The 23,702-nt window shown below is 39.5% G+C and overlaps 1 protein-coding gene, 1 long non-coding RNA gene and 1 other non-coding gene across 15 annotated transcripts in view; 2 read left to right on the top strand and 1 right to left on the bottom strand.

The window, feature by feature from the left end:
• Positions 1-23,702, top strand: part of TRMT11 (tRNA methyltransferase 11 homolog) — a 137,825-nt gene that overhangs the window by 9,575 nt on the left and 104,548 nt on the right. For 9 of the 13 annotated variants that reach the window (XR_010429253.1, XR_010429252.1, XR_010429251.1 and 6 more), the window contains exons 8-12: positions 5,143-5,223; positions 5,863-6,027; positions 7,416-7,488; positions 8,166-8,297; positions 12,242-12,362. Coding sequence is in view for 10 of the 13 variants with exons in the window: in XM_064649591.1 (XP_064505661.1) it covers positions 5,143-5,223; positions 5,863-6,027; positions 7,416-7,488; positions 8,166-8,297; positions 12,242-12,362 (572 nt within the window). In the remaining 3 variants the exon portion in view is untranslated. Of the gene's footprint in view, positions 1-5,142; positions 5,224-5,862; positions 6,028-7,415; positions 7,489-8,165; positions 8,298-12,241; positions 12,363-12,548; positions 12,648-19,548; positions 20,141-23,702 lie in introns of those variants that run through there. The other 4 variants (XM_064649589.1, XM_064649599.1, XM_064649595.1 and 1 more) reach the window with 3 other exon arrangements.
• Positions 4,409-17,545, bottom strand: LOC135411679 (uncharacterized). Its single transcript, XR_010429255.1, has 2 exons — positions 17,356-17,545; positions 4,409-15,274 (listed from the first exon to the last, which is right to left on the bottom strand). It is a non-coding gene; the product is annotated as an uncharacterized LOC135411679 (long non-coding RNA).
• Positions 15,563-15,634, top strand: TRNAM-CAU (transfer RNA methionine (anticodon CAU)). Its single transcript has one exon. It is a non-coding gene; the product is annotated as a tRNA-Met (tRNA).

Below are 23,702 nucleotides of genomic sequence, written 5' to 3'. Positions count from 1 at the left end.
CACACCACATATCCGCCCCCAGCTGAACTTTTCCTAGTTTGTCCAGGAGGGGGAGCTTTTATTCCACATATGGCATAAAAGTACATTTTGACTCAGGGAAACTGAACTGCTGTGTAGGTGAAATAGCTGATCTGTTGTGTCAGGTTGTGCCATATAATCATAGCAGAGTATATTGTATTAAGCTACCTATAGTAGTTTCTTCAAAAACGTAACGAAGGCTGTGTTTTTGACCTGGATTTTGGAATCATAGAGTAGAATCATAGAACATCCTGGGTTGGAAGGGACCCACAAGGATCATCAAAGTCCGACTCCTGAACCTGCACAGGACAACACAAGAGTCACACCATGTGCCTGAGAGCACTGTCCAAACACTTGAACTCTGTCAGGCTTGGTGCTGTGACCACTTCCCTGGGGAGCCTGTTCCAGTGCTCAGCCACCCCCTCGGTGAAGAGCCTTTTCCTGATATCTAACTTAAACCTCCTCTGACTCAGCTTCAAGCCATTTCCTCCAGTGCTGTCACTGGTCACCAGAGAGAAGGGATCGGTGTCTGCCCCTCCACATCCACAGCAGTTTCAGACTGCAATGAGGCCTCCCGTCAGTCTCCTCTTCTCCAGGCTGAACAGACCAAATTCCCTCAGCCGCTCCTCATACAGCTTCCTCTCAAGGCCCTTCAACATCTTCGTTGCTCTCCTTTGAGTGCTCTCTAACAGCTTAATATCTTTCTTATATTGTGACATCCAAAACTGCACACAATATTCAAGGTGAGGCCGCACCAGTGCAGAGCAGAGCGGGACGATCCCCTCCCTCAACCAGCTGGTGATGCTTTGCCTGATGCCCCTCCCGGGATACCGTTGGCCCTCCTGGCCAACTTGCTAGACTTTGATCAAGATGACCACGTGTGAAATGCGTACAATTAAAAATGCTTACATTAATGGAAGGATGAGGATAGTTTTCTGCAGAAATGACTGCAGAGAAGTTAGGGAGAGAGAAGACAACACTACAGGGTCACCAGTAGGATAAATTCTTAATAGCATGTATCTTCTCTGTACCATGGAAAACAAACCAGGGATATAATATTTACAGAAACACAAGGCTTCAGTGAACTCTTATGTTTTTGTCTTAAATTTTTGTTCATATATGATCTGGGTTTTTTTCATGCATAATAATGTCTTATGAAATTTTCTCCTCATCCTTGTGCTTGTCCTTCTTTGAAAGGTTCAGGAAATTCCTCTACTTATCTGTGAGCAGTTTGTTTGATTTTGGTATCTATGGCTTTGCATCTTCTTACAAAAATCTGCTAAACAAAAAGAAAATCTCTGAGAGCATTCATTCTCAAGGGAGTGAAAAGGAAGGTAAAGACAGAGGAAGAAATATCACATGGAAATGGCAAAGCTATAGAAATTCTATATAAATGTTAAATCATTTTTCAGTTTGAAAGGTAACAAATACAATACAAGTATATCAAATTCTCAACAAATTACCTAGTGGTTTGAATTACATTTTTGGGTACTTTTTGCCCTGGATATCTGTAATATAAAGGCTAGAGATTAAAGCTGCGTGACTCTGCTGATCTGTTTAGAAAGAACATACATACAGGATTTGATGAGCATTTTCAAACTGTGGTTCAGATTTCTTTATTGATGCAGCTTTATTACCTGGCTTGGTTTCTTCCTGTTTTTTTTACACTGAAAATGTAAATAGTGCTAAATCAGAATGGCCTTGCAAAATGGTGCTTGCTTGTTGGAAAGAAACTGGTTTTTGCATAAGCCAAATCACAAGTCTTCCACGTTAGTGTAACAGTGGCAAATTGGCATTTGTCATTGGAATATGAAGTGCTCTTTGACCAGGCTGGCTTTTAGGAGACTTGATTCTCCTTCTTATTGTAGAGCAGAATTGGAACATCCGGGGTTGTTTTTAAATTCCATAAATGTTTAGGTATTCTGTTCTCAGTGTTGGGCAGAAAGAATCTTGGAGCTTTCTGGAAGAATAAATCAAGTCTTCTACCTTAATATTTTGTGCTTCCTTCTAGACAGTCTGTTCAGGTTATCTCAGTAATCTTGTTGATTATACCATTTGAAGTTATTTGTCCTTACTTTCTCTTTGCCAATTTGTGATACTGTGTAGTCGCAAATGACAAGAATTTTTTTCTTTGACATTCTGGGGGACAGTGCTATGACCAGTCCTCGTGTGTGCTGAAGAGATGGGGGAATAGCGTACGATAGAAAGACATGAAGTTCTGTGCCACTGGCATTCTGCTAACAGTCATCAGGGGACACAGTGATTCCCTGATTAACCCTCTTAGCATGTTTCATATAGTAGATCAAAGAGCTGGCCCTATTACTGTATTTAAGTATTCATGCACCTTCTGTGTGAACACAATTGAACTGGTACCAGCTGAGATTTATTGAAAGCCTTAAGTTCATGTTTTCCTAACTTTTTTTTGCTTATGATTAAAACCATTCTTAGATGGGCAAAGTACTTTCTTCTTACTTTTTTTATAGGACTGGGTGGTATGCCTTACTTGGGGTCAGGGCTAGCTAAATTTGTTGTGACCCTCTGGAGGTACTGCCCATCTCTTCTGAGGGATTGCAGCCAAGAAGGGAAATGGGTGACTCCTCTGGGGTGAGTAGCCTTGCTTTTCTCTGATCCACTTCCTTGATCCAGGAAAAATCAGAGGAATCTGAAAACTTTTCTTTCTCCCTCACATTTGGTTTTTGTGGAGTTGGTTACCATATGGTGTAGGAGTGCTCTGAGATGGGATCCTTTCGCCCATGCACACAGGGCATGTTAGGGAGGTGTTTGTGCTGAGTGGATGGCTCAGGGTAGTTCAGCCACCTGAAGTGCTTCTCTCCATGCTCCCTGTGAATGGGAAAACTGGTGTCATCAGCACAGCCAGCTTGCACATTGTTCCCTGTGCTTGTCAACTCTTCATCCTGCAGCAATCTTCCCCTTTATTTTAGCAGGACTGTTGACACCAGTAATGTGGGGTTCACAGCCTTGTTCTCAGTCACTGTTCTGTTTTAAACCATTTTGCTAGCTACATAATAACTTGACCACACAGGTATTTGGTAATCTTCTACAGTCTGTCCATTGTTTCATTTGGAAGCTGTTAAAGAGGTAATGTCATTTGTTCATTTTTGTGGTCTGTTCAACTGCTATCAATTTTAAAGGGGAAATCACACATGCTTTTCTGTTAGTTTGTGTGGGTTTTTTTTGTAAATTAGTGTCATGGTTTGAGATCCCCAAAATCTAATTCCCTAGTCTAAGCCCCCTCCCTCATCTCAACCTAGTATAAGATGTGTTTTTTTTCCAGACAAAACACGAGACTCAGAATGGGGGAAAGGGAATATATTACAATGACTGTACAAATATTATTATAATACATTAAACACATGATCACAACTATCTCTACCATGACATAAGTATTTACAATGGATCAGATCTCTTCTCCCCTCCAAATAAAAGTCCAGGAGGGAAGAAGGACAGATCCCTTCTAGTCTCTGAGCAGTTTCTCTACGGCAGCAGTCATCTGTCCTCTTCACATGCAGCAGCTGATAGCTGGATTTCTTTTCAATACACACAAGGGGATCTCCAAGCCCCTTGGCCCGTCGTCTCCAAACAAGGGTCTTTCAAGACACAAGGGGCTCTCCTTTCACTCCTCTTGGCTCTCCTTCGACTCCAAGCGAAGGCCTCACCTGTGGACTGCCAGCAGGGACTAAACTCGCTTCACCACAGGCATATCACAAAGTGCAGGGGCATCTTCCTGAAAGTCCCTTCCTCAGGGGAGTTCACCCCTGAGTCAGAACATCTTGGGCAGCGTTCAGTTGCAAGCCTTTGCCTCAAGAGTTCTACCAGAGCTCCTGTGCTCTGTCTCAGGCTGCCACCTTGGCAGCAGTGGCGAGGGGGGGGGGGAAAGGCCAAGGTCACCCCCCTCTGCATTCCTCTCCGTCCCGGTCCAGCTTCAGGACGCTTTTGAGCTTCTCAGCTCCTCTCTCTCTCTAGTGCTGCATGTCCAAGACTCCTCTCCTTAATAGGGGTCCATCTCCCTCCTTTCTCGGAGGTCTCAAAGGAGTTTTGGAGGGTCTGGTTCAGTTCTTACCCCCAAAACTCTGTAGCTCTGCTGCTTAGTCCAGCCTCACGCTGTTCCAAGTCCCCACAGCCCTTGCTGGGGGCTGGGGGGGGGCCAAACCCCCCCAGGGGCTTCTGCCCTCTGCTCCTCATGGCCTCAGAACATGGCTACCACCTCTACAACCAAACTACAACAACCTTCTCTTCTGCTTGCTTGTGGTATGTTTACATTTCGCAGGAGCGCAGATTGGACAAAACTTCAAAACTTCCAGGGGTCACCACCCCCTGGGGTTTTACCATTTTCTTAGCTTCAGGGGGAAAACCTGGTTCAAACCACTACAATTAGTAAAGCAGGTTGCAACAGTATTAATTAAAAAAATGATTTTATTGCAGAATAAGTACACTGGTAAAACTGCTGACAAAATAGGCAGCATACTCACAGAAAAATGCATTCGTATATAGTTTTCACACAGCATAACAATTACAGGAACTGTTTTGATGTTCCCTGTTTACATTGGACATATTTACATTTGCAAGGCTCTTGACCATTGTTTCTTACGCAGGGAATGGCCACATTTTACAACAAGTTTGATTTTAGACACAGTTAAGGAGATACTTTGAGAACAGACACAGGAGAACTGCTATTTGTTTGGTGATGACTTTTCAAATTGTGTGCCAACAATATGAAATTCTGTTCCTTGCAAAGTAGTATCAAAAGTTTTGGTTCATGTAATGATTAAAGGATCTTACTGCCTTGAAATAAAGAGAACCATAAACAAACTCCTAAGAGCAGTCTCAAAAGATAAGGAGTGACATAAGGCATAGTAAGATAAGGAGAATCAGGTATAGCAGACAAGGGACTTGGTGTAATTATTTCTGATTATAGTTGCGTAGTGATTCTAACAGGTTGGTAGTTTTGTTTCTTTTTTTAGTTTCTTTTTTTTTATGCTTGGGTCTAGCTTTGGGTCTAGTGTGCTACTGCTGTAAACTCCTGAAGTTCCTGAGGGAGAAATTCCAACACAAGTAACATTTATGACAGGAGTTTATATTTTTCCTCTTTTCTCCCCTGTGTAGGTGGCCTTCTGATCTCCTCAGCACACTTTGGAGCATATGTGTGTGGTACTGATATAGATTACAACACAATCCACGGATTAGGTATGTTACATATTTCTAAACCACTGAAATCTTGCTCTCTGGAATTTAGGATGGTAGTGGATGATACTTAGTGGATTTTAAAGCAATATTAATCTTATTAGGATTTATTTGGTCATCCTTATTTTTACTCACCAATTTACATGTATCCTAGATAAAATATTATCTTATTTTTATGCAGGAAATATTTTAAAAAAGGAATAATAAAAACCAAACGAAATTCCAAATAATAATTACCACAGCTGTGTGCTGTCTTAACCTGTGATGTAGGAAGCTTCTCGTAACCTAACCCAGGAAGTCTAATCTTATTCTTACTTCTCTGAAAATCTGCAGTGCAAACTGTATCTGACCTAGTGGACAGGATTGTGACTGATGGTCAGAGAGAATGTCTAACAAAACAAGATTTTTACAAATGTGTTCTGGGACACCCTATGCAGATGGTGCAGCAGAACTTTTCTAGTGTATTTTCATTATTTCTTACTACTTCTGAAGTTTACTGCAAGTACTTTTGACAGGTTTTGTAGTGACATTTAATTATTTTCCTTTAAATTAAATGGTAGAGTATATGAAAAGCTTTTCTTATATAATAGTTTCTTGTTGAGTGTGCTTTTTTCCCCCACTCTGGGCCCTTTCCCTTCCCAGGCAAGGCAAGCAGAAAGAACCAGAAATGGAGAGGGCCAGATGAAAATATCAGAGCTAATCTCCGACAGTATGGTTTAGAGAAATACTACCTCGATGCACTGGTTGCTGATTCTTCCAGGCCAATATGGCGAAAAGGGATGCTGTTTGATGCAATCATTACAGACCGTAAGTTTGTTACTGCTTTTTGTTGCCTGATAGCAGTGACTGAAAGATTATTACCTGTGTCTGTGCCTATATGTGTTGATTTAATGTCTGGATGAGTGCTCAGGTCTGCAGTTTGTCAGAGATGGTTATTGAGAGCAGCACTGTGGAAATTGGATCTGCATTTGACATCTCTGCATTTATTTTAAGGGTAGTTATAAATGTGTAACAAAGCTGGCAGTAACTCTTTCTTCCGTGGAAAGAATATTATGTTCACCAGCAGAAATCAATACGGCTGGAAATCATCCTTTGAAGAAGTCTCATTCAGTAAAAGCGTAACTTTATTGATGCACAGAGACTTCTTATCAGAATGGTACATGTTGCTGTTAGAACTTGATCTGCAGGACATTGGAGTCTGCCATGCAGCCTTGATGGACTTCCAAAGATTTATGTTAAATGCTTATTGTAATGCTTCCAAAGAGAAGTTTTAATGTGTTTCCAATACACTTAACTACTAGAAGCATTAGCATTTTGGAAGGATCCTTTGCTCTTTTAGCAACCTATGTACTAAACACCATTTGTCATGTATGAGAGGGAATAGAAACTAAGGGAATAAATGAAAGACCTTGATACAGCAATTTCTGATCTCTAGTGCTGACTCTTATGATGAGACATTCATATTAATTAGGAATAGGGAGTGTGACTTTTCTTCGTAGGTTGCTTGCTAGTTTTTATTTGGTCCATTTGGCAATAAAACAGTGTAGAATATCAATATGGACTCAGAACTGAGTGTGACACAATTTGTAAGACTTCTGCGGTGGTTATATTGGTGCTTCCATGATGCTGAAACAAGTCTCACAAAACCAGGGGTTTTGAACATGAAATAAGTATGTTATGTTATTAGAAATGTGCAAAAATGTGTGAGAAAAAGCCATCTCTGGTTCTTATGTGAGAGAATTACCATTTGTGTAATGTACTGGCAAGAAATTCCAATGTATTTAATTTCATTTTGAAAAAGGTTAACTAAGTGCTATAGGGGACATGTTCATGTCTGGCAAACAAAAGAGGATGGTATTATTTGTCACATGTTTCAAGTCTGAGGAATATCTTTTAATCAACAAAACAGAAAAGCATTGTTCTTTGTAGTGTAGCAAACTTCTAGGCTATTAGAAGCTCTTAGAAAGCTGAAGGGCTTTCTTTGAATCAGTTCTAAAGTAACCTTTTGGAGTAATAAACTTTTAATAGATCTTGAAGAAATTTCCCTTGCTGAGTTTTACTTTGTAAAAGCTTTTCTTTTTTTAACTTTGTATAAGCCACAGTTTATGCACTGTTGTGTATGTATGGTATAATTGTGTGTTATTTGGACAAGGAATGAGGTTCTCATCTCTGCATTATGCATTTGCTTTGTCTAGCACCATATGGTATCAGAGAAGCTACTCGCAGAACAGGTTCACAAAAGGAAACAGTTAAGTCAGTTGAAAGAAGGTAGGTGAGCTGTCTCATCTGTTGTAGAATATAAATGTCTAAATGGAAATCTAGTCATAGTTTTAGAATCTTTACTATTTCTTGGTCGGCTGTCAACAGTTAAAAAAATGGTGGCAATATAAATTAAAGAAGAAAAGCCCTTTTTACTCTGTTTGCAAAACCAGTATGTCATTTCCTGAAATCATCTTGGTTTTGTTCTCCCTGCTTATCATTTGTGTGTGTTCAGATTTTGAATCCTATTTCTCACCTCTGTGAGCCATCATTACCTTTTATTTCCTATTCTCAGAAGGTTCTCTTCAGTCTCTGCAGGCCGCAAAATCTCTCTTTTCAGAGATAGGTCGTGGCTTCTCCACTGCCTGGCCGTCATTTTCTTCTGCGTTTTGCTCTAAATTGTTAAGAAAGCTGTTGTTAAGAAACAACTATTCCCAGTATACCTGTGAGTCTTTGACTTCAGATACTAAAGATGATAGTCTGAAGAGCCAGTTATGGGAACTTGCAAAGTCATATTCCTCATATTAGAAGTTGTATTTCTGGATTGTCACAATTAGTTTTGCGAGTGTCAGATAGTGCTTTTGTGGTCTGTTTTTGGTTTGGGGTTTTTTTTAGTTATTATTTTAAGAAATGTAGGTTTTACCCGTGCTTTTATGTTTGTTTACACTTGTACATTTTTTGTTTAGCACAGAAAATCACATCTTCGTTTCATCCAATTATCATCTAAGTGACATCTTTTTTGACCTGTTGAAGTTTGCGGCAGAATATCTGGTGATGGGAGGAAGATTAGTTTACTGGCTGCCAATATACAGGCCTGAGTATGTATTGTTGATTTCTGTTATGTTGTAAGTCAGAATGGCTGCTGAACTCTCACTGTGTTTCTTTTGGGGCACAGTACAGCTGGAGCTTCCATAGCACCAGCACTCAAGAGTAGTGCCCAGACTTCGTATTTTAAAACTTTGTGTGAGGAAAACCAGATTTTGAAATAAGGTTTTTGAATGGCGATAATTCCTGACTATTACCAAACAGAAAAAGCCTTAGTGTGTCATTGGAAATGTACATCCAGTGAGTTGAGGTTTAAGCTTAGGAAATTAAACTTTCAAGGTACATATTAGAATGTGTTTCTCTAGAGTAATTGATAAAGATGTGTGACAAGGTCCTATGAAAAACACTCTTGGTTCTTTGGAGTTTGGCACTACTAATTTAGCTTGCTTCTGAGAAATAAAAGTCAAATGACCAAGAGATGGTAGTGAGAGGCAAGAATCATAAGGGAGCAGCCCTGTTAAGGACGAGAGGGGCCAGCAGAGACTGCGAGATCCTATCTGCTCAGTAGTGCAGCCTGAGTTCAGAACTGAGTTTAAAAGGAAAGACAGCTGTTTGCATACCTTACTTAAGCATCTCTTAGATAGGTTTGATGGTATTTTTGTTTTGACTTGGTTTTTTTTTAAATTGTTTCACTGTAAAGTGAAGAGTTCTGTAGGTTTTTCAAAGTATCTTCCAGATACAGATGTGCTCCGAAGGTAGTTTTTACAATGTCAGATGTTTCTATGTACAGTCAAAATATTACTGATGAATAAAGTGGTGGTTGTCCCTGATTTCATCATGGAAATGCCTTGTGCCAGTCCTATATATCCTATATATCACACGCTTAGAAAATTTGGAAATCAAATGGAGCCATTTCTTTTACATGCTGCTGTAACAGAAGAGTGCACTTAGCAGTTTGCATTTTTTTAATAAATGATAGAATTGGTATCTTTAGGCTTTTTTTTATTGTGAGACAATTAAAAAAAACAAAGCAATGAATGCCATTAACAGTATTATAGCTAGTTGTTCAAAATGTCTGTCTATACATGCTTAGCCCCAATAGACTGTGTGTGATTGTGAATTCTGAGATTTCAATGTCAATAAAAACAGTTTGGATTTACTGAATTTATTCTGTTCATCAAGATACTAGAGTTTTTCTGTCTGCTCATTGAACTTTGATAAAAAACATGTTTCCTCACTTCAGATAACTTGGGAACTGCACATTCAGGATCTACTTTGGTTGCTGTTTTGGGGAGGTCTAGTTAAGTTGCCTCATAAAAAGTGAATTTGTACATCCTACTGTGAATTGAAATACTGAGGTCACTATATTAGCACGGAATATTAGTACAGTCAGTTTATTTTCAGTTGTAATGCTGAACAAGGGAACAGACATTAAAACAAGTATGTAGGGGGAAGGGAAGATACTTTCTAGTAACATATTGCATTATCAAATATCCCTTGGCAACACCTGCCTTCAATTTCATTTCTTGAGATCCTTGTGTATTACCTTAAATTAAAGCCAAAACTGGATTGAATTGGGTGTCTGTTAAAACCACTGCTTCTGTATTCCTTACTTGATAAGGTTCTGAGTTTTACCTGAAAGAATGTAGAAATACATGCATTAATGCTAACAGACAAGGCTTTTTAACAAACTGATAGTGATCTCTCCTTCTGCAAGATAGCATCTCACTCCAAAGTTTACTCTTTCAGTCTGACATTGAAGTCATTGTTGAGTCAGAATTCTTTTAATTCCTTTGCAGTCAGTCTTTTATAATGTTATATACTTATAAACTTTATGTATAAACTTTATTACATATATTTTCTATATATATTATTGTATATATAAAAATTTAAGATGATGTGGTGGAGTGCCTACCTTTGTAGGAGAAAGAGCGAGTTTGGTGCTACTAGATGCATCGAAAGTCTTGTATAATAGAAAGAGCAGTTGAGAAATAATTTTATTCTCCTTTGTCAAAAGCATGTTCTGACGTCAGCTAGCGGAAGTAGCAAGTTGATTCCACATGAGAAGTGACTGAAAGGTTGTTTTGCAGTCTGGAAGTTTTGAGGCAAACAAAGAGGCAGTACTGTTTGGGGTTCTTTTTTCTTATTTACAAATCTGTGTTTGGTATTGAGTTACTTGTTTAACAGCTTACTGTTATCTTAAGAAATGCCAAGTTTTCCATCAGCACCTAGACGGATCCTATTTTGAGTTGTGTTACATTTGTCTTCTCTTTCTCCCAGAACAATACCTTTACTTTGTAAAGTGCATTCATAAAATCCACCTCTTCACAAGAAAAATGCAAAGCTCCTCTTTCATACCTTTTAAGTTGAAGTGATAGGTGTTTCAGTTGTTTAGTTCTGCTTTTTAATGTCTGACTCCTGTTGACTCCCAAGCATTGGAGAATCATGAGAGCAGACATTTTGTACAAAGTCATAGTCCCTGACAATACCAAAACCCATTTTCTGTGTTATGTGGAAGTAACTATTACATGACAGCTTATTACAAAAACTAAGACTAAATGACTGATCTACGTTTCAGTATATGGGAAGGGTGTCTGATCTCATGTTTATTATATTAGCTAGGTCAATACTTCTTGCTGCTCTAGTCCCATGCAAAGGTGTCTAAGTTTTACTTGGCTCCCTGCCAAGTCCGCAGACCCAGCACAAAAACCTCTGGCAAAGAGCAAAGAAAAAAAAACTATGAAAAATCCAGACAAGCCGAACTATATTAAAATAAATGTATTTACGTATATTACAGTCAAATACAGTTGAAATACTATATACAATCCCAAAAAGGAAAGGAAGGGGAAGGGGAAAAAAAAACCAACAAAAAACCAAGACAGATATACACAATCAAAAAAACCCCTCAGGATCTAGCAAACTAAAGAATTAGCAAAAGAATATCTTACTACTTTCCTTGGGATAGCACAATCGCCCAAACACCGCCAACCACACTGTCGGACTCCAGATCAGCAGGAACAACAGGCCCCGTAGGCCCAGCCAGGCCCCAGCTCCCCCACAGAAACGAGACTGGCTGTGGGGAATCTGATGTCTCCAAACCTCGCCGGAAGGGAAGAGAGGAAAAGGCTTCTCTCTCTGTCTATTTATATGTTTGGATTGCGTAAAGGAATTGGATGGAATACTTCCTTCCTTCCTTCCTGGCGACCAGGAAGGAAGGCCTAAACTCAAAACCATTACAAAAGGTCTTAAATCTTTAAATTCCTCTTTCAGCAATAGAAATAGAAAGATTGAAAGCAATCTAGAGAAAGCACTTTCTACAGAAAATAGTATGCATATGAGATGGGGCATTTAAAACACTTTAACTGCTTGCTTCTATAGATAGCAGCAATACTGGCTTACAATTAAATCCTATCTAATGTTAAATGATAATGGATTTTTTTTCTCACCATTAGAAAAAGTAATTATGATGAGATAGGTTTGTCACACCAAATGTTGAAGTCCAGGAATGTCACTGTCTATTAAGATCTGGCTTAATAAGATTTGAAATTGAAGCACAATGGTCTCTTTTTAGGGAGCCGGAGTTAAGTCTCTTATTCCTGCAACATCATATACGTTGGCTGGAATATGTTTTTAAAATCACAGCTCCCATTGGATAAGTTATTATTTCTGGTTGGCTGAGATATTTTCTACTTGACATTATACAGGCAGGCCTGTGTGCATACATTAATGTAATTTAAATACATATGAAAAAAGGGGGAGGGTTATGTCTCTTCAGTGTGAGCTTTTAATTTATTCTATGCACTATATGTCACAAGATGATTGAAATATATGTTGTCAAAACTCTGGAGCACCGATATCTGAATTTCTTTAATCAGATTAAAGTGCATAACAACTTTCTAGTGTAAGCCTTTTTGTGAAGAGTCTGTAAGAATTTTGTTTCAGATACAAGTCTTCCACTTCATGAGCTTACAGCATTATGAATGTTAATTTCTTCCAGATATACAGAAGAAATCATTCCCCGCCACCCGTGCCTGAAACTTATTAGCAACTGTGAGCAGATGCTTTCCAGCCACACATCAAGGCGCCTGATTACCATGGAAAAGGTGAAAGAATTCAAGGTAAGCTTGAATTCTTGATTATATTGTGTAAAATAGTAGTTATATTATTCATGACACATTTGTGCTATTCACCAGTTGATCCTTATTTCTATCACACTTGAGTTTTTATGATCAGATTTAGAGCTTCTGGAAAATTGGGTAGTGATATAAGGTTTCTGGTTTGGTTTTTTTCCTTTTTCTTCTCAGTTTTTGGTAAACTCTTCATCCCAAGCAAGCCCCTGAATAGTGTGAAAAAGATCTTTGAACTTATGGTTACTTGTGAATCCCATCCACAGAGATGCCTAAGTTTCCATTGATTTCAAAGTTTAACTTGATGCCCAAGTATATACTAAATGGCTTTGTGGGTCTTTCTGTACAGGTAAACCATATTCGATTCTGTTACTTCATCTTTAGAGCTCTTAGTTTTTGAGATAATATTGAAGTTGTGAAAGTACAGTGGAGCACACTGACTCTTTTTTTGTTTTGGGACACACTAAGTGGCTCTCCTGAGGCACTGGGGTGAGGGAATATTGCATTCAGGTCTTTCCATTTTCGATGCTTCTCTCACTCAATACTGTTAAAAGAGATGCTAAGCAACTGTGAGGCAAATTCTTAATGAAAATGCACACAGTGAGCAAGTGCTTTTAGTACAATCCTTGTCAGTTGGAAGAGCTGTTTCAGATGACAGGAGATACAGTCAAACTGCTGTGTCTGCATGGTGCTTGCACTAATAACACAGCAGGGTTTCAGTAATGTGCTCATAATGCTCATGATAAGTGCAGTTCTCAAGCAACACCTGAATTTTTAAAAGCACCATAGTTGGAGTCCAGTGTCAGAGCTGCCAACTTCACCAGTAGCGAACCAGGGGGTTAGATGCTGAAAATTTTTGACATGTGTGTCTCAGGGTTTTCAGGGAGGTTTTCTGCAGGAGTTTTATTAATACCAGTGCTGTAGGATAACATGTTCTAATCTAAAAAATATATCCACCATTCTGTGATTAGACTTTTGTCATTTGTTATTCTTGTTTTGTTCATCACCTGTTCTTCAGTACATGATTTGACAGGTTCATATCTGGAAATGCTTAGCTCTGAGCACCTGAGAATATTTGGCAGGCTTACTGCTTAGATAAAACTGTGCAAGTGCTTATATTCAGGACTCCAAATGTCTGTTAGATAATCTGAAGGTACCAGAACCCATGTATGGTTTTTGATGATGTAAAACTTATCTAAAGAACAAAATGCATATTGAGTCCTTAGCCATTGCCTGCCTGGTTTAGGGTCTTGTTTGGTGTCTAAGATTTCCCCACCTCAGTGTCCCTTGCTTGGAACATGGCTTTTCCTTTCTTAATATCCTGAGCAACCTTTGAATTGAATATTTCTTTGACTCACCAGATGTGATCATAAAATTCAATAGATAGTGTTTTGGCTGTTTTCTTAAATGAAAGAGTGAATTTTTATGAATATGCAAACATTTATGTTTCCAGACAGTTCCTGTCTGTTTTACTAAACTGGTCTGTAACAGACCCTCACAGCTGCCTTTTAATCCAGCTTAGTGCAGCACTTGCAAGTGGCTAAGAAGTTCTACGAATCATGTAGTGTCATTATGCAGTTCTTTGGTTTCCCCAGGGTTTGCCACCAATAAGGAATTGCAGATTTCACAGCAAATTTGATTTCACTGTTAACACTCTAAACTCTTAAATGAAGATGAATTCAGTCAGTTACTGAAATTGATGGTGCATTTTGTTTTGAATTGTAATAAAAAGGAGACCAAAATGAATGCAAAAAGTGAGTATATCTAGGTGAAGTATTGGTCTATCGTAACTAATCATTAACATGAAGATCATATATGTTGAATTAAAAGCCTCACAAAAGGTGGTATATAACTCACTGTCTAGTGAGCATCCAGTCTGTTCTTTTTAAGTTTACAGTGAAATCATGCCAACTGGAAAAGATTTCTTACTGAACTCAGTGTTGATATGAATAGGCTTTTCCAGCATATGCACAGTATGAGCAGAGAAGTTTTTCGTTTATTAACATTTAAAGCTTTTTTTTTTTTTTTAAATTACCGTTTCAGGCAACTTTTGCCATTGTTCTTCCCAGCACAGTGCTCACCCCAAAATTTCCATGTCACAGGGTCACTCCAGAGTTGTTACTGGTGTAGAATTTTTCCTGTTGAATTTAGCAGTGTCTGTTCCTGGATATGACCCTGTTGTCCCTGTTTTGGTAACTGGTCCGTTTTGTTTATAGCTGTATAACATCAGTACAAGTGGTTTCTGTAGCTACTGTCCAGTACCAGATGTGGAGTGGTAGGAAGAGGTGATAGGGCTAGGAAGAATTTTTTCTTTAAACAAAAACTGAATGTGGGTAATTACCCTGGAGCCAAACTGAGACATGCTAGATTTCTAAAAATCTTTAGAATATCACTTAATATTTGCCAAGATTTCAAGGAAAGCAAAACTTTTTTGTTATCATTAAGCATCCTCCTCTCTTCCACCTCTGTCATTATTTACTGGAGATCTGTAACACCTATTTAAGTGTTGTCTTTACAACAGATAAGTGTTGAGTTGAAAACTCAAAGTAGCTAAAAGCAATTTGGTAGCTTTTTGACAAGAACTTTGTTGGTTTGCAGTTGTCACAGAACTCATCATAAAACATTTCAGAGCAACATTTATGTGGTAACTGCTGCTTGCAATTAGTCTGCTGTTTTGAGAACTTATATTATTCAAAATAAGAACCAAGGGTGATGATAAAGAATGTCCAGAGATTAACAAACATCTCCTGTTCTGAATTTTACGAATAAAAGAATAAGTCTTTGTCTTCTTGGTAGTGCTGACACAGTAGGGAAAGAGCTGACTTAATGCCAAGTAGGCTGATCATTGCTGATCGGTCTTCTAAATTATTTCTTGGGAAGTCTCACTGTTTTGTGTTAAATAACTGTCATGGTTTGAACCTTGTTTTTCCCCAGAGGCTGAGAAAAAGTGGTAGACCCCAAGGGGTGGAAACCCCTAGAAGTTTTGAGATTCTGTCCAATGGGCGCTCCTGCAGAAATGTCAACATCTCACAACCAGACCGGAAGAGAAGAGTTGTAGTTTTGGTTGTTGTAGGAGAGGTGGCCATGTTGTGAGCCACGAGGTAGGGGCTCAGAGCCACCTTGCATTGGTGGTTCAGTGGTAGAGCGCGCGCTTCGCATGTGTGAGGTCCCGGGTTCAATCCCCAGCATCCAGCAGAGTGGCGCAGCGGGAGCGTGCTGGGCCCATAACCCAGAGGTCGATGGATCGAAACCATCCTCTGCTAGTTTTTTCTACCTCGTGGCTCACAACATGGCCACCTCTCCTACAACAACCAAAACTACAACTCTTCTCTTCCGGTCTGGTTGTGAGATGTTGACATTTCTGCAGGAGCGCCCATTGGACAGAATCTCAAAACTTCTAGGGGTTTCCACCCCTTGGGGTCTACCACTTTTTCTCAGCCTCTGGGGAAAAACAAGGTTCAAACCATGACAACACTCCACCCCTCGCTCCTGCGAAATTGTCAACATATCACAACAACTTAAAAAAACTCTAATCAACATTCAATCTTCAATAAACTAAAATATAATCAAAATCTCTCTACTACACATCAATATAGTATTATCACAAACTTAACTCTACTCTTAATACTTAACTTACATTACTATAGCCTTACACTTTCTCTACAATGGTACAGTCTGTGTTTTGTCTGGAAAACTTTCTGTTACCACAAGCATCATGGCTCTTATCTCTTTCCCCCTGATGGTTCGCAACCATCCTCTGCTACCATTTATGTCATGGTTTGAGATAGCCCCAAAATCCAATTCCCTAGTTCCATCCCCCCTCCCACATCTCAACCCAGTGTGAGATGGGCTTTTCCAGACAAAACACACACCAGACTCAAAGTGGGGGAAAGGTAATATATTACAATGACTGTACAAATAAATATAACATCACATTATACACATGATCACAACTATCTCTACCATGACATATGTATTTACAATGGATCAGATCTCCTCTCCCCTCCAAATAAAAGTCCAGGAGGGAAAGAAGGACAGATCCCTTCCAGTCCTTAAGCAGCAGCTCCTCTTCTGTCCTCCATGCAGCAGTAACTGGGTTGTTGTAGCTGGATCTCTGTTCAACATACACAAGGGGGTCTCCAAGCCCCTCGGCTCTCCTTCGGTCCAAGCGAAGGCCTCACCTGTGGACTGCCAGCAGGGACAAGACTCGCATCACCACAGGCATATCACGAAATGCGGGGGCATCTTCGTGAAAGTCCCTTCCTCAGGGGATTCAAATTCCCGTTTGCAGAGCTCCGTGCTCTGTCTCCAGGCAGCGGGGGGGCGAAGCCCTCCTCCACATTCCTTTGGCTGTCCTGGTCCAGCTTCAGGACGCCTTTGAGCTTCTCAGCTCCTCTCTGTAAGTGCTGTAGCACTCCAAGGCTCTTTCAAGTAAGAGTCCATCATCTTCCTCCTTCCAGGAGGTCTCAAAGGAGTTTTGGGGGGTCTGATACAGTCTTACCCCAAACTCTGTCTCTCAGCTGCTGGTTCTCTCTCTCTCCCTTTCCAGGAGTCTTCTCTCTGGTGCTGCATGTTGTTTCTGCTGCTTCTTCAGTTCAGGTCCTTATCTCTGGCTCTCTGCCACCGTTTCTCTGGTCAGTGTCGGCTGCTGCTCTGTGCCCATGGAGACAAACATCTCCCGGCATAACTACAGGCACCTAGCCCAGCTTATGCTGTTCCAGGTCCCTGCAGCCCCCAGCCAGGGGCTGGGAGGGGGCCAGAGGCCCCAAGGGGCTCAGAGCCCCTTCCTCGTGGCTCACAACATGACCACCACTTCTACAACAACCAAAACTACAACTCTTCTCTTCCGGTCTGGTTGTGATATGTTTACATTTCTGCAGGAGCGCCCATTGGGCAGAACTTCAAAACTTCCAGAGGTTTCCACCCCTTGGGGTCTACCACTTTTCAGCCTCTGGGGAAAACAAGGCCCAAACCACGACAACACCCAATTACGCCTTGAAAACTACATATGGTTGTTTCAAAGGAAATGAGAGAAAAAAGTTACTCATCCCTGGATGCAGCTGTGTGTCACGAGCAGCACTGCTTATTTCTCTTCCAGCATGTCAAGAGAACGAAAGAGACTGTCTTCCTTAAAACCCTATGGTTCAACTCCATTCCCTGAATTTAAACTTTTTTTTCTTAGGAAAAAAAAAAAAAGGAAAAGAAAGTTAAAAAACATCCATGTTAACTGCACTGGACAGTTAATGCGTTTGAGGGAGACTTGACACTGCCCCTGACACCTTCCCTAAGAGAGATCTCTTACTGCAGAATGTTCCTGTCATATATTTAGTTTGCATATTCTAACAATTTATGCTACTCAAGACAGAGAGTAACTCAGGATGTTTGACTGATTTCCTTAATGAAACAAGCTGCTGCTTGATACCCAGGCAAATTCTAGTGCAAATTGTCACAATAAATTCTTTAATGAAGAGTTTTTTGAACAAGCATTCCTGGTGTTCAAGTTGTACCCATTCAGCTCCCTGATACAAAATGTCGTAATTTAGAATTTGTTTGGAAATCATTAGTTTCTGAAATCCAAGAATTTATTTTACTTTGATCAATTCTCATGTTGCCCATAAAACTATTTTGACTAGTAAATGCTAACAGTGAGTGTTACCTCCAGGTAGTTCAGGATTTCTTTAATTTGTTTTTCCCTCTTTTAAAGAGCAATTCACAATCTGTTGATTTTTTTTTGTTGTTGTTTTTGGTTAGTTGGTTTTTTGTTTGGTTTTGAGTTTTTTTTTAAGCAATCACCATCTTTATTAGGCAGTCATGCCTGTGCAGGAGAGAGGTAGAGAATGAAACCTCTTAAACTGGAATTATTGTGATGTGGGCCCAGAGCTTCCTTTGTAATCTCTCCCAATAAACCCATGCGTAGCTGCAGATCTCTCATTTAGTGAGCAGAGTTTTGCAGAGCTTTTGATGAGGCCTGGATTTTCAAGATAGATTCTGCTGTGGAGTGGTGCACCAAGCCTGTTTCCAGGCTTGAATACAGATGCTCCTAATTACACCTGTGTGTTACTTGAAGTTTGTTCTCTTACACAGTATATCCTCTCTTTGCCTTAATCAGCTTGGGGATAGAGGAAGGAGAAGTTTCTTTCCTCTTTCTTCTCTTCACCCTGAATCAGCATTTTGTTTCTTACAGAATCAAGATGAATGGTGTACACATGTGTGACCTCTTAGAGGTTGTGGGGATTATGCTATTGAGCATAATAAAGTGACATCAATAAGCATAACACTGTTTTTAGAAGTCCCGTCAGTTTTCTTTAGCATTCAGGTCAAAGTTTGATGTATTGTTTAGCTTATAGCATTGCTAATGTTAGTTGACAAGTAATTGTGTAAAGCCATAATACACAATGAACTAAACCTTTGTATATGTAGTGGGACAGTTTTCTAAACTATATTGTTGGCTGGTGTCAAATATGTATTATGTATAGGGATTTACTGTATCAACTTTCAGAGGTATATGAATGCTGCACAAAAAAATTTTCTCTGATTGTGCTTCAATAACTGTAGGAACTCATTTTAGCTGACTGTGTTCCTCTTCTGTTTGTACCTGCCTTAGTGATGGAATTCACCAGATGGCATTTTTTCTGGAAAATACATGTTTTCCTTTATAAAAGTCTGTGTAGCATAGTACCTGTGCTCATTCATTCATGTAAGGGTAGGATTCTCGTGATGCCAGACGAGATATTTTCAGTGATGCAGCGCTGTTAAAACTGACAACTTGCATAATTTTGCTGTACAGAGTAGAATAATGGAAGTTTGAATGAGTACATTAAGAAACACAAACAAAAACTAACATCACAACCAAAATCTCTTTGTCTGCTTACAGCTTGTATTTGGTTAATGTCAAATGAGAATCCATGGCATATGGAATTTCATTTCTGTTAAATGTTAAGACTTTGAAGTAGAATGTATATGTTCTTGTTAATCCTAGTGGAAACCTTAGCATTCTATTTTTTAAATTCTTTAAATCAGTCTAGTGTCTTAAATGGGTGCTGTTGAATTGTAAAAAAAACCCTAACTACTTTACCCTTACTTGTAAGTGTTTGAAAAAGTCTGGAAGCAAACCAGTGGCAATACCTGCTGAACATACTGTCCTGAAGTCTAATGCTTGCATTTTGATACCGTGCAGGATCAAGATGAGAATTCTTACTTGTTGGATGGCCAGTATATGCCATACAGGGGACACAATTCTTTCCGTGAGAAGTATTTCAGTGGTGTGACAAAGAGGATTGCCAAGGAAGAAAAAGACAATCAGAAGTAAAATATAATATAAACAGATTAAAAAATGAGAAAAGAATGGAGATCGTGTTTCTTTGTAAGGACATCTGGATATGAACATTCATTTGAATGTTTCAGAAAAACAAATACTGCTTTTAATTTTAAAACAAGATGAAACCCACAACACAGGTTGAGAGCAGTTCTTTTTAATTAGCTTTGTTTACAGCAGATTTTATTGTACAAGTTTTTTGAGTCTTATTTAATTTATATTTGTACTTTCAAGTACTAATGATGATTGACTAAAACCATTATTATTGTTCTTTCACCATTAACATTTACAAAAAAGTAGTAGTATTATTTGGCTTCTTAAACTGTGAACATCTGGCTGTTTGAGAAACACGTGGTGGTGATCAAGAATTGCTTATTAAGAAGATAATTTTCATTTGTTTTGTTTTTTTGTATATGGTACACAATAAAACAAGATTGTCGTGAGTTTTTTTTAATTATTGCATGCAGTAATTGCTTGAATGAATTCCACTTGCTCTGGCTGAGGTCAGAAGTATTTAAAACAAACAAAAAATGCAAAGAAACAACTGGGCACGTGCACACCCCACAAAAAAGAAAAGGAAAGCCTCTGTGACCTGACAAACTCTGGAGAGCCTGTTAAACCCTGTGAAGCCTGTCCGCATCTGAAGCTCATCTGTACCTTGGATTTGCTTTTGCATTCCTAAACCTTGACTCTTGGTCAAGCCAACTGTCTGCAATTTTTGGTTCATAAATTGATAGTTAAACCAGTAACAACAACAACATAAAATCAGTAATGGTTCCCTAATGGTATTAAGCCTAATCAAATCTTTGAAACTGAAGCTGTATTTGTTAAAGGGCAGACTTTGCTGAATCCACACCATGTCCATCATGAAAATACCTCATTTGAAAACCACTAAGCCCATTAATTCAGGATGTTAATGGTCCTTCTCATTTTGGTGGTTGAATATGGCCACATATTCTTCAGCAGGGCATTGATGAATGCATCTACTTCCTCCAGCCAGAGGAACCCTGCTTCTCAACTTGCTGGAGGTCGCCGACTATGGTCATGTTAGCATCTTTGTAGATCATAGTTTTTAAGTGCCTCTCCAAGGAGGGCACGAGTCATTGTGTGTATCTGATTGAGTTCATTAACTGAATTTGCTCTTCTGTGTATTGTGGTCTTCAGCTGCAGCAGGAAAGCTTACAGACTCAATGACAGCTTTGTCTGACCTTCTGGATCTAATTTGTTGTGTGTTAAAAAGTTCTCAAATAGTGATTTATTTTCTCTGTTTCCATTATAAATCACTTTTTTTTGAGACTTCTTATGTCAGCCATATAATAGTTGTTCTGGGCTAAACTTGGAGCAAGATCAAAAGCTCAGAAAAGTTTTCGAAAGTAGAATTTGAATTGATCACTTTCAAATATTACTTCAAAAATTACTGCTTCTGAAAACCTGTCTTCGTTTTGACATTACAATTTGGCATTCAGCTTTTATTACTTTACAAATTAAAATTACTTTCAATTCTTCATAGGCAAGAAATTTTTCTAAATGGATTTATTATGCCTTTATAACTTCATTTTCGTAAAAGTTCCCTTACACAGACATGATCTACATAGTTATACAAAAGGGAAGGTAGTGGCAAATCTGGCTCTGTCTATTCAATGAAAATGATTGAGTTTATTTCTCCTCTGCCTGGTCCAACTTTTAGTCCCTTCAGCAGTGGTGCTGTAGCCTCTGTTTAGCAGTTCATACATAACAGCTCTATCATTACTCAAGAATACCGTTTTGAACAGAAACTGCAAGTGTATTTGGGGTACTGCATCGACACCCACTAATCAAAAATCATTTAGAATTGAAATCAGATGTTCAAGCTCTGCTGATCCGCAACTTTAAAGCTATGATTTGGAAATATTCCTCATGTTTAAATTTCTCCTTGTTTAATGTGCACGCTCCAGCCTGTTGTACGTGCAGCCTTGCAAAGCACAGGCATGTATAGCTGTAGAGCCGTGACACAGTCCTTGCCCTTGCTCTGTCAAAGGACTGACAGGCGGGTGAGTTATCCTTTCAGCAGGACTTGGCCATCCATGGCCGCGGTTTCTGGCACCTTCGTTCAATCTGGTTCCATTCAGTCTCTTTCTGAGTAGTTCCAGTTTCCTGTCCCTGGCGGGGAGCATCAGTTCACAATCCTGCGCTGAACTCATGCCGTTGTCATTCTCTTCTTTGGGGTGGTTTATGCCATTTTCCAGTTTTTAAAGATAAATGTTATTTTTGGAATGCTTTGTTGTGCTGCAGCAAATTGGATGGAGGGAGGAGCTGAAAACAGCTGCGAGGTCATATGGTCAGAGGCTGTCTCTTCCTGTAGGGAGCGATTTGTTGAGGCAACAAAGGGAGAGAGCCCCCTCTTTTCACAGTATCCCTTTACCTGATGTTGGTGTTCCTGGCTGCAAGCCTCCTACATATCTACGGGAAGAGGAATTGGAAAAATAGTGGGAATAGATTTTCTCTGCAGTCGTTGTGTGTCCTACCTGCTCTCTCTTTCTCTGATACTTTAATTAGTAGCCAATATGACCAAGTGTAACAGAAGGTCAAGGTTTGATGATGTCTTACCAGATAACAGGAAGCTATACATTTTGTTGAAATAGGCAGAAGTGTTGAAAAAAAAAAAGACCTAGTTAATCTCTTCCAAGGAAAAGGCTGTAATACCAGTTCAGCTCTCATTAAACATCAGAGAACCCACACGGAAACAAGGCCTGGAGACAAAAGCTCTCACCAATGTTTTTTGTTCCTGCTGTGACAACCAGTGCTGGCCCTGCTGCTTCTTGGTCTTCTCTTTAAAACAAAGAGACACAAGTAAAAGCATACAAAGAGCTTTTTTTAGATGGAACATAAAGGTCTTGGCTGAACTTTCCACTTCTACCCAAGGTACAAGACAAACTCTCAGAAACTCAGACTCGGTAGTTTCTCCTTATCACCAATGAGAGGAGTAGATGTATCAGCTTGGTGAACTTCTCAAGAAGAGTGCAATTCTCCCTGTAAACCAGCCTAAGAAAATGGTATCTGTTAATGGAATAACATCTAACTGGGTCTCCTCCAGTAGAGAAGCAGTGTTGCCTCACTGGATATGGACTCTTCAACAGCAACTCTTGAAGGTTGGTTTTGGTGGACCCTTTATTTCTCTCTGCCTGTTCAACAGGGCTGGAAGGCTGTAGTGGAAGTGCTTAACTGTTCAGTATCTCTTCTTTTTTCCTTAGAGTAACACTGTAGCTCAGAGCTGGGACTTAAAAGAAGGACATAGGTATCCATGCCCACCACAGTTGGCAGAAGGCAGTCAAATTTTTGTGAGTTCTCAGTCAAGCTCACCTGTCCAAAATTACTGAAAAATGTGGCTTAGAAGATAAAGTACGGGCTTTCTCTCTGGCTGTTTTGATACTGGTTGAATGTAGAAATGTTATAGGGAAAAAACACCTTAATAATTCTCAGTATTTGCTTTCCTTCTATCACTGCTTTTTAAGATTTCTTCTTAATGGTTATTTCCACTGTCACCAGGACAATTCCACAGCTTCAAGGCCACCAGCCAGAGAAGGGTGTCACAGAGATGGTGACACTGGCACTGTCCTCTGGTCACAGGTTTTCCAGAGACAAAAAAAATGTCCAGTTGGAGCAGGCAAGACTGAAGTGGGTGATATGCAGTGGTTACAGGTTTTCCTGTTGGACAATAAGCAGCTCTGGGGTTACCTGACAGGAGGTTCAGCTGCTAGCTCAGCTCCAATCACCACAATGTTCCTCTTTTCTGACTCTCCTTTCCACCCCTTTGTAAAAGCAGAGAAGAAAAATTTAATATGTTCGTTCTTAGCTTGGTTTGCAGTTTAAACTGAGGTCCAGAGTTAAACAAGGCTGTCTTTTCAGTCTGAAGATTTCTTCCCTGCTCCTAAAACAAACAGAGTTGTGGGTACCCAGGAGAATGAAGAGACTCTCCCTTTCTTTCGTGTTTGCTATTTGGAAAAAAAATATGTTTCTTTAACTTTATTCTTTCATAT

The sequence above is a fragment of the Pseudopipra pipra genome, chromosome 3 (assembly GCF_036250125.1).
Source record: "Pseudopipra pipra isolate bDixPip1 chromosome 3, bDixPip1.hap1, whole genome shotgun sequence".
Taxonomy (NCBI): Eukaryota; Metazoa; Chordata; class Aves; order Passeriformes; family Pipridae; genus Pseudopipra; species Pseudopipra pipra.
This window is presented reverse-complemented; position numbering and strand designations above follow the sequence as displayed.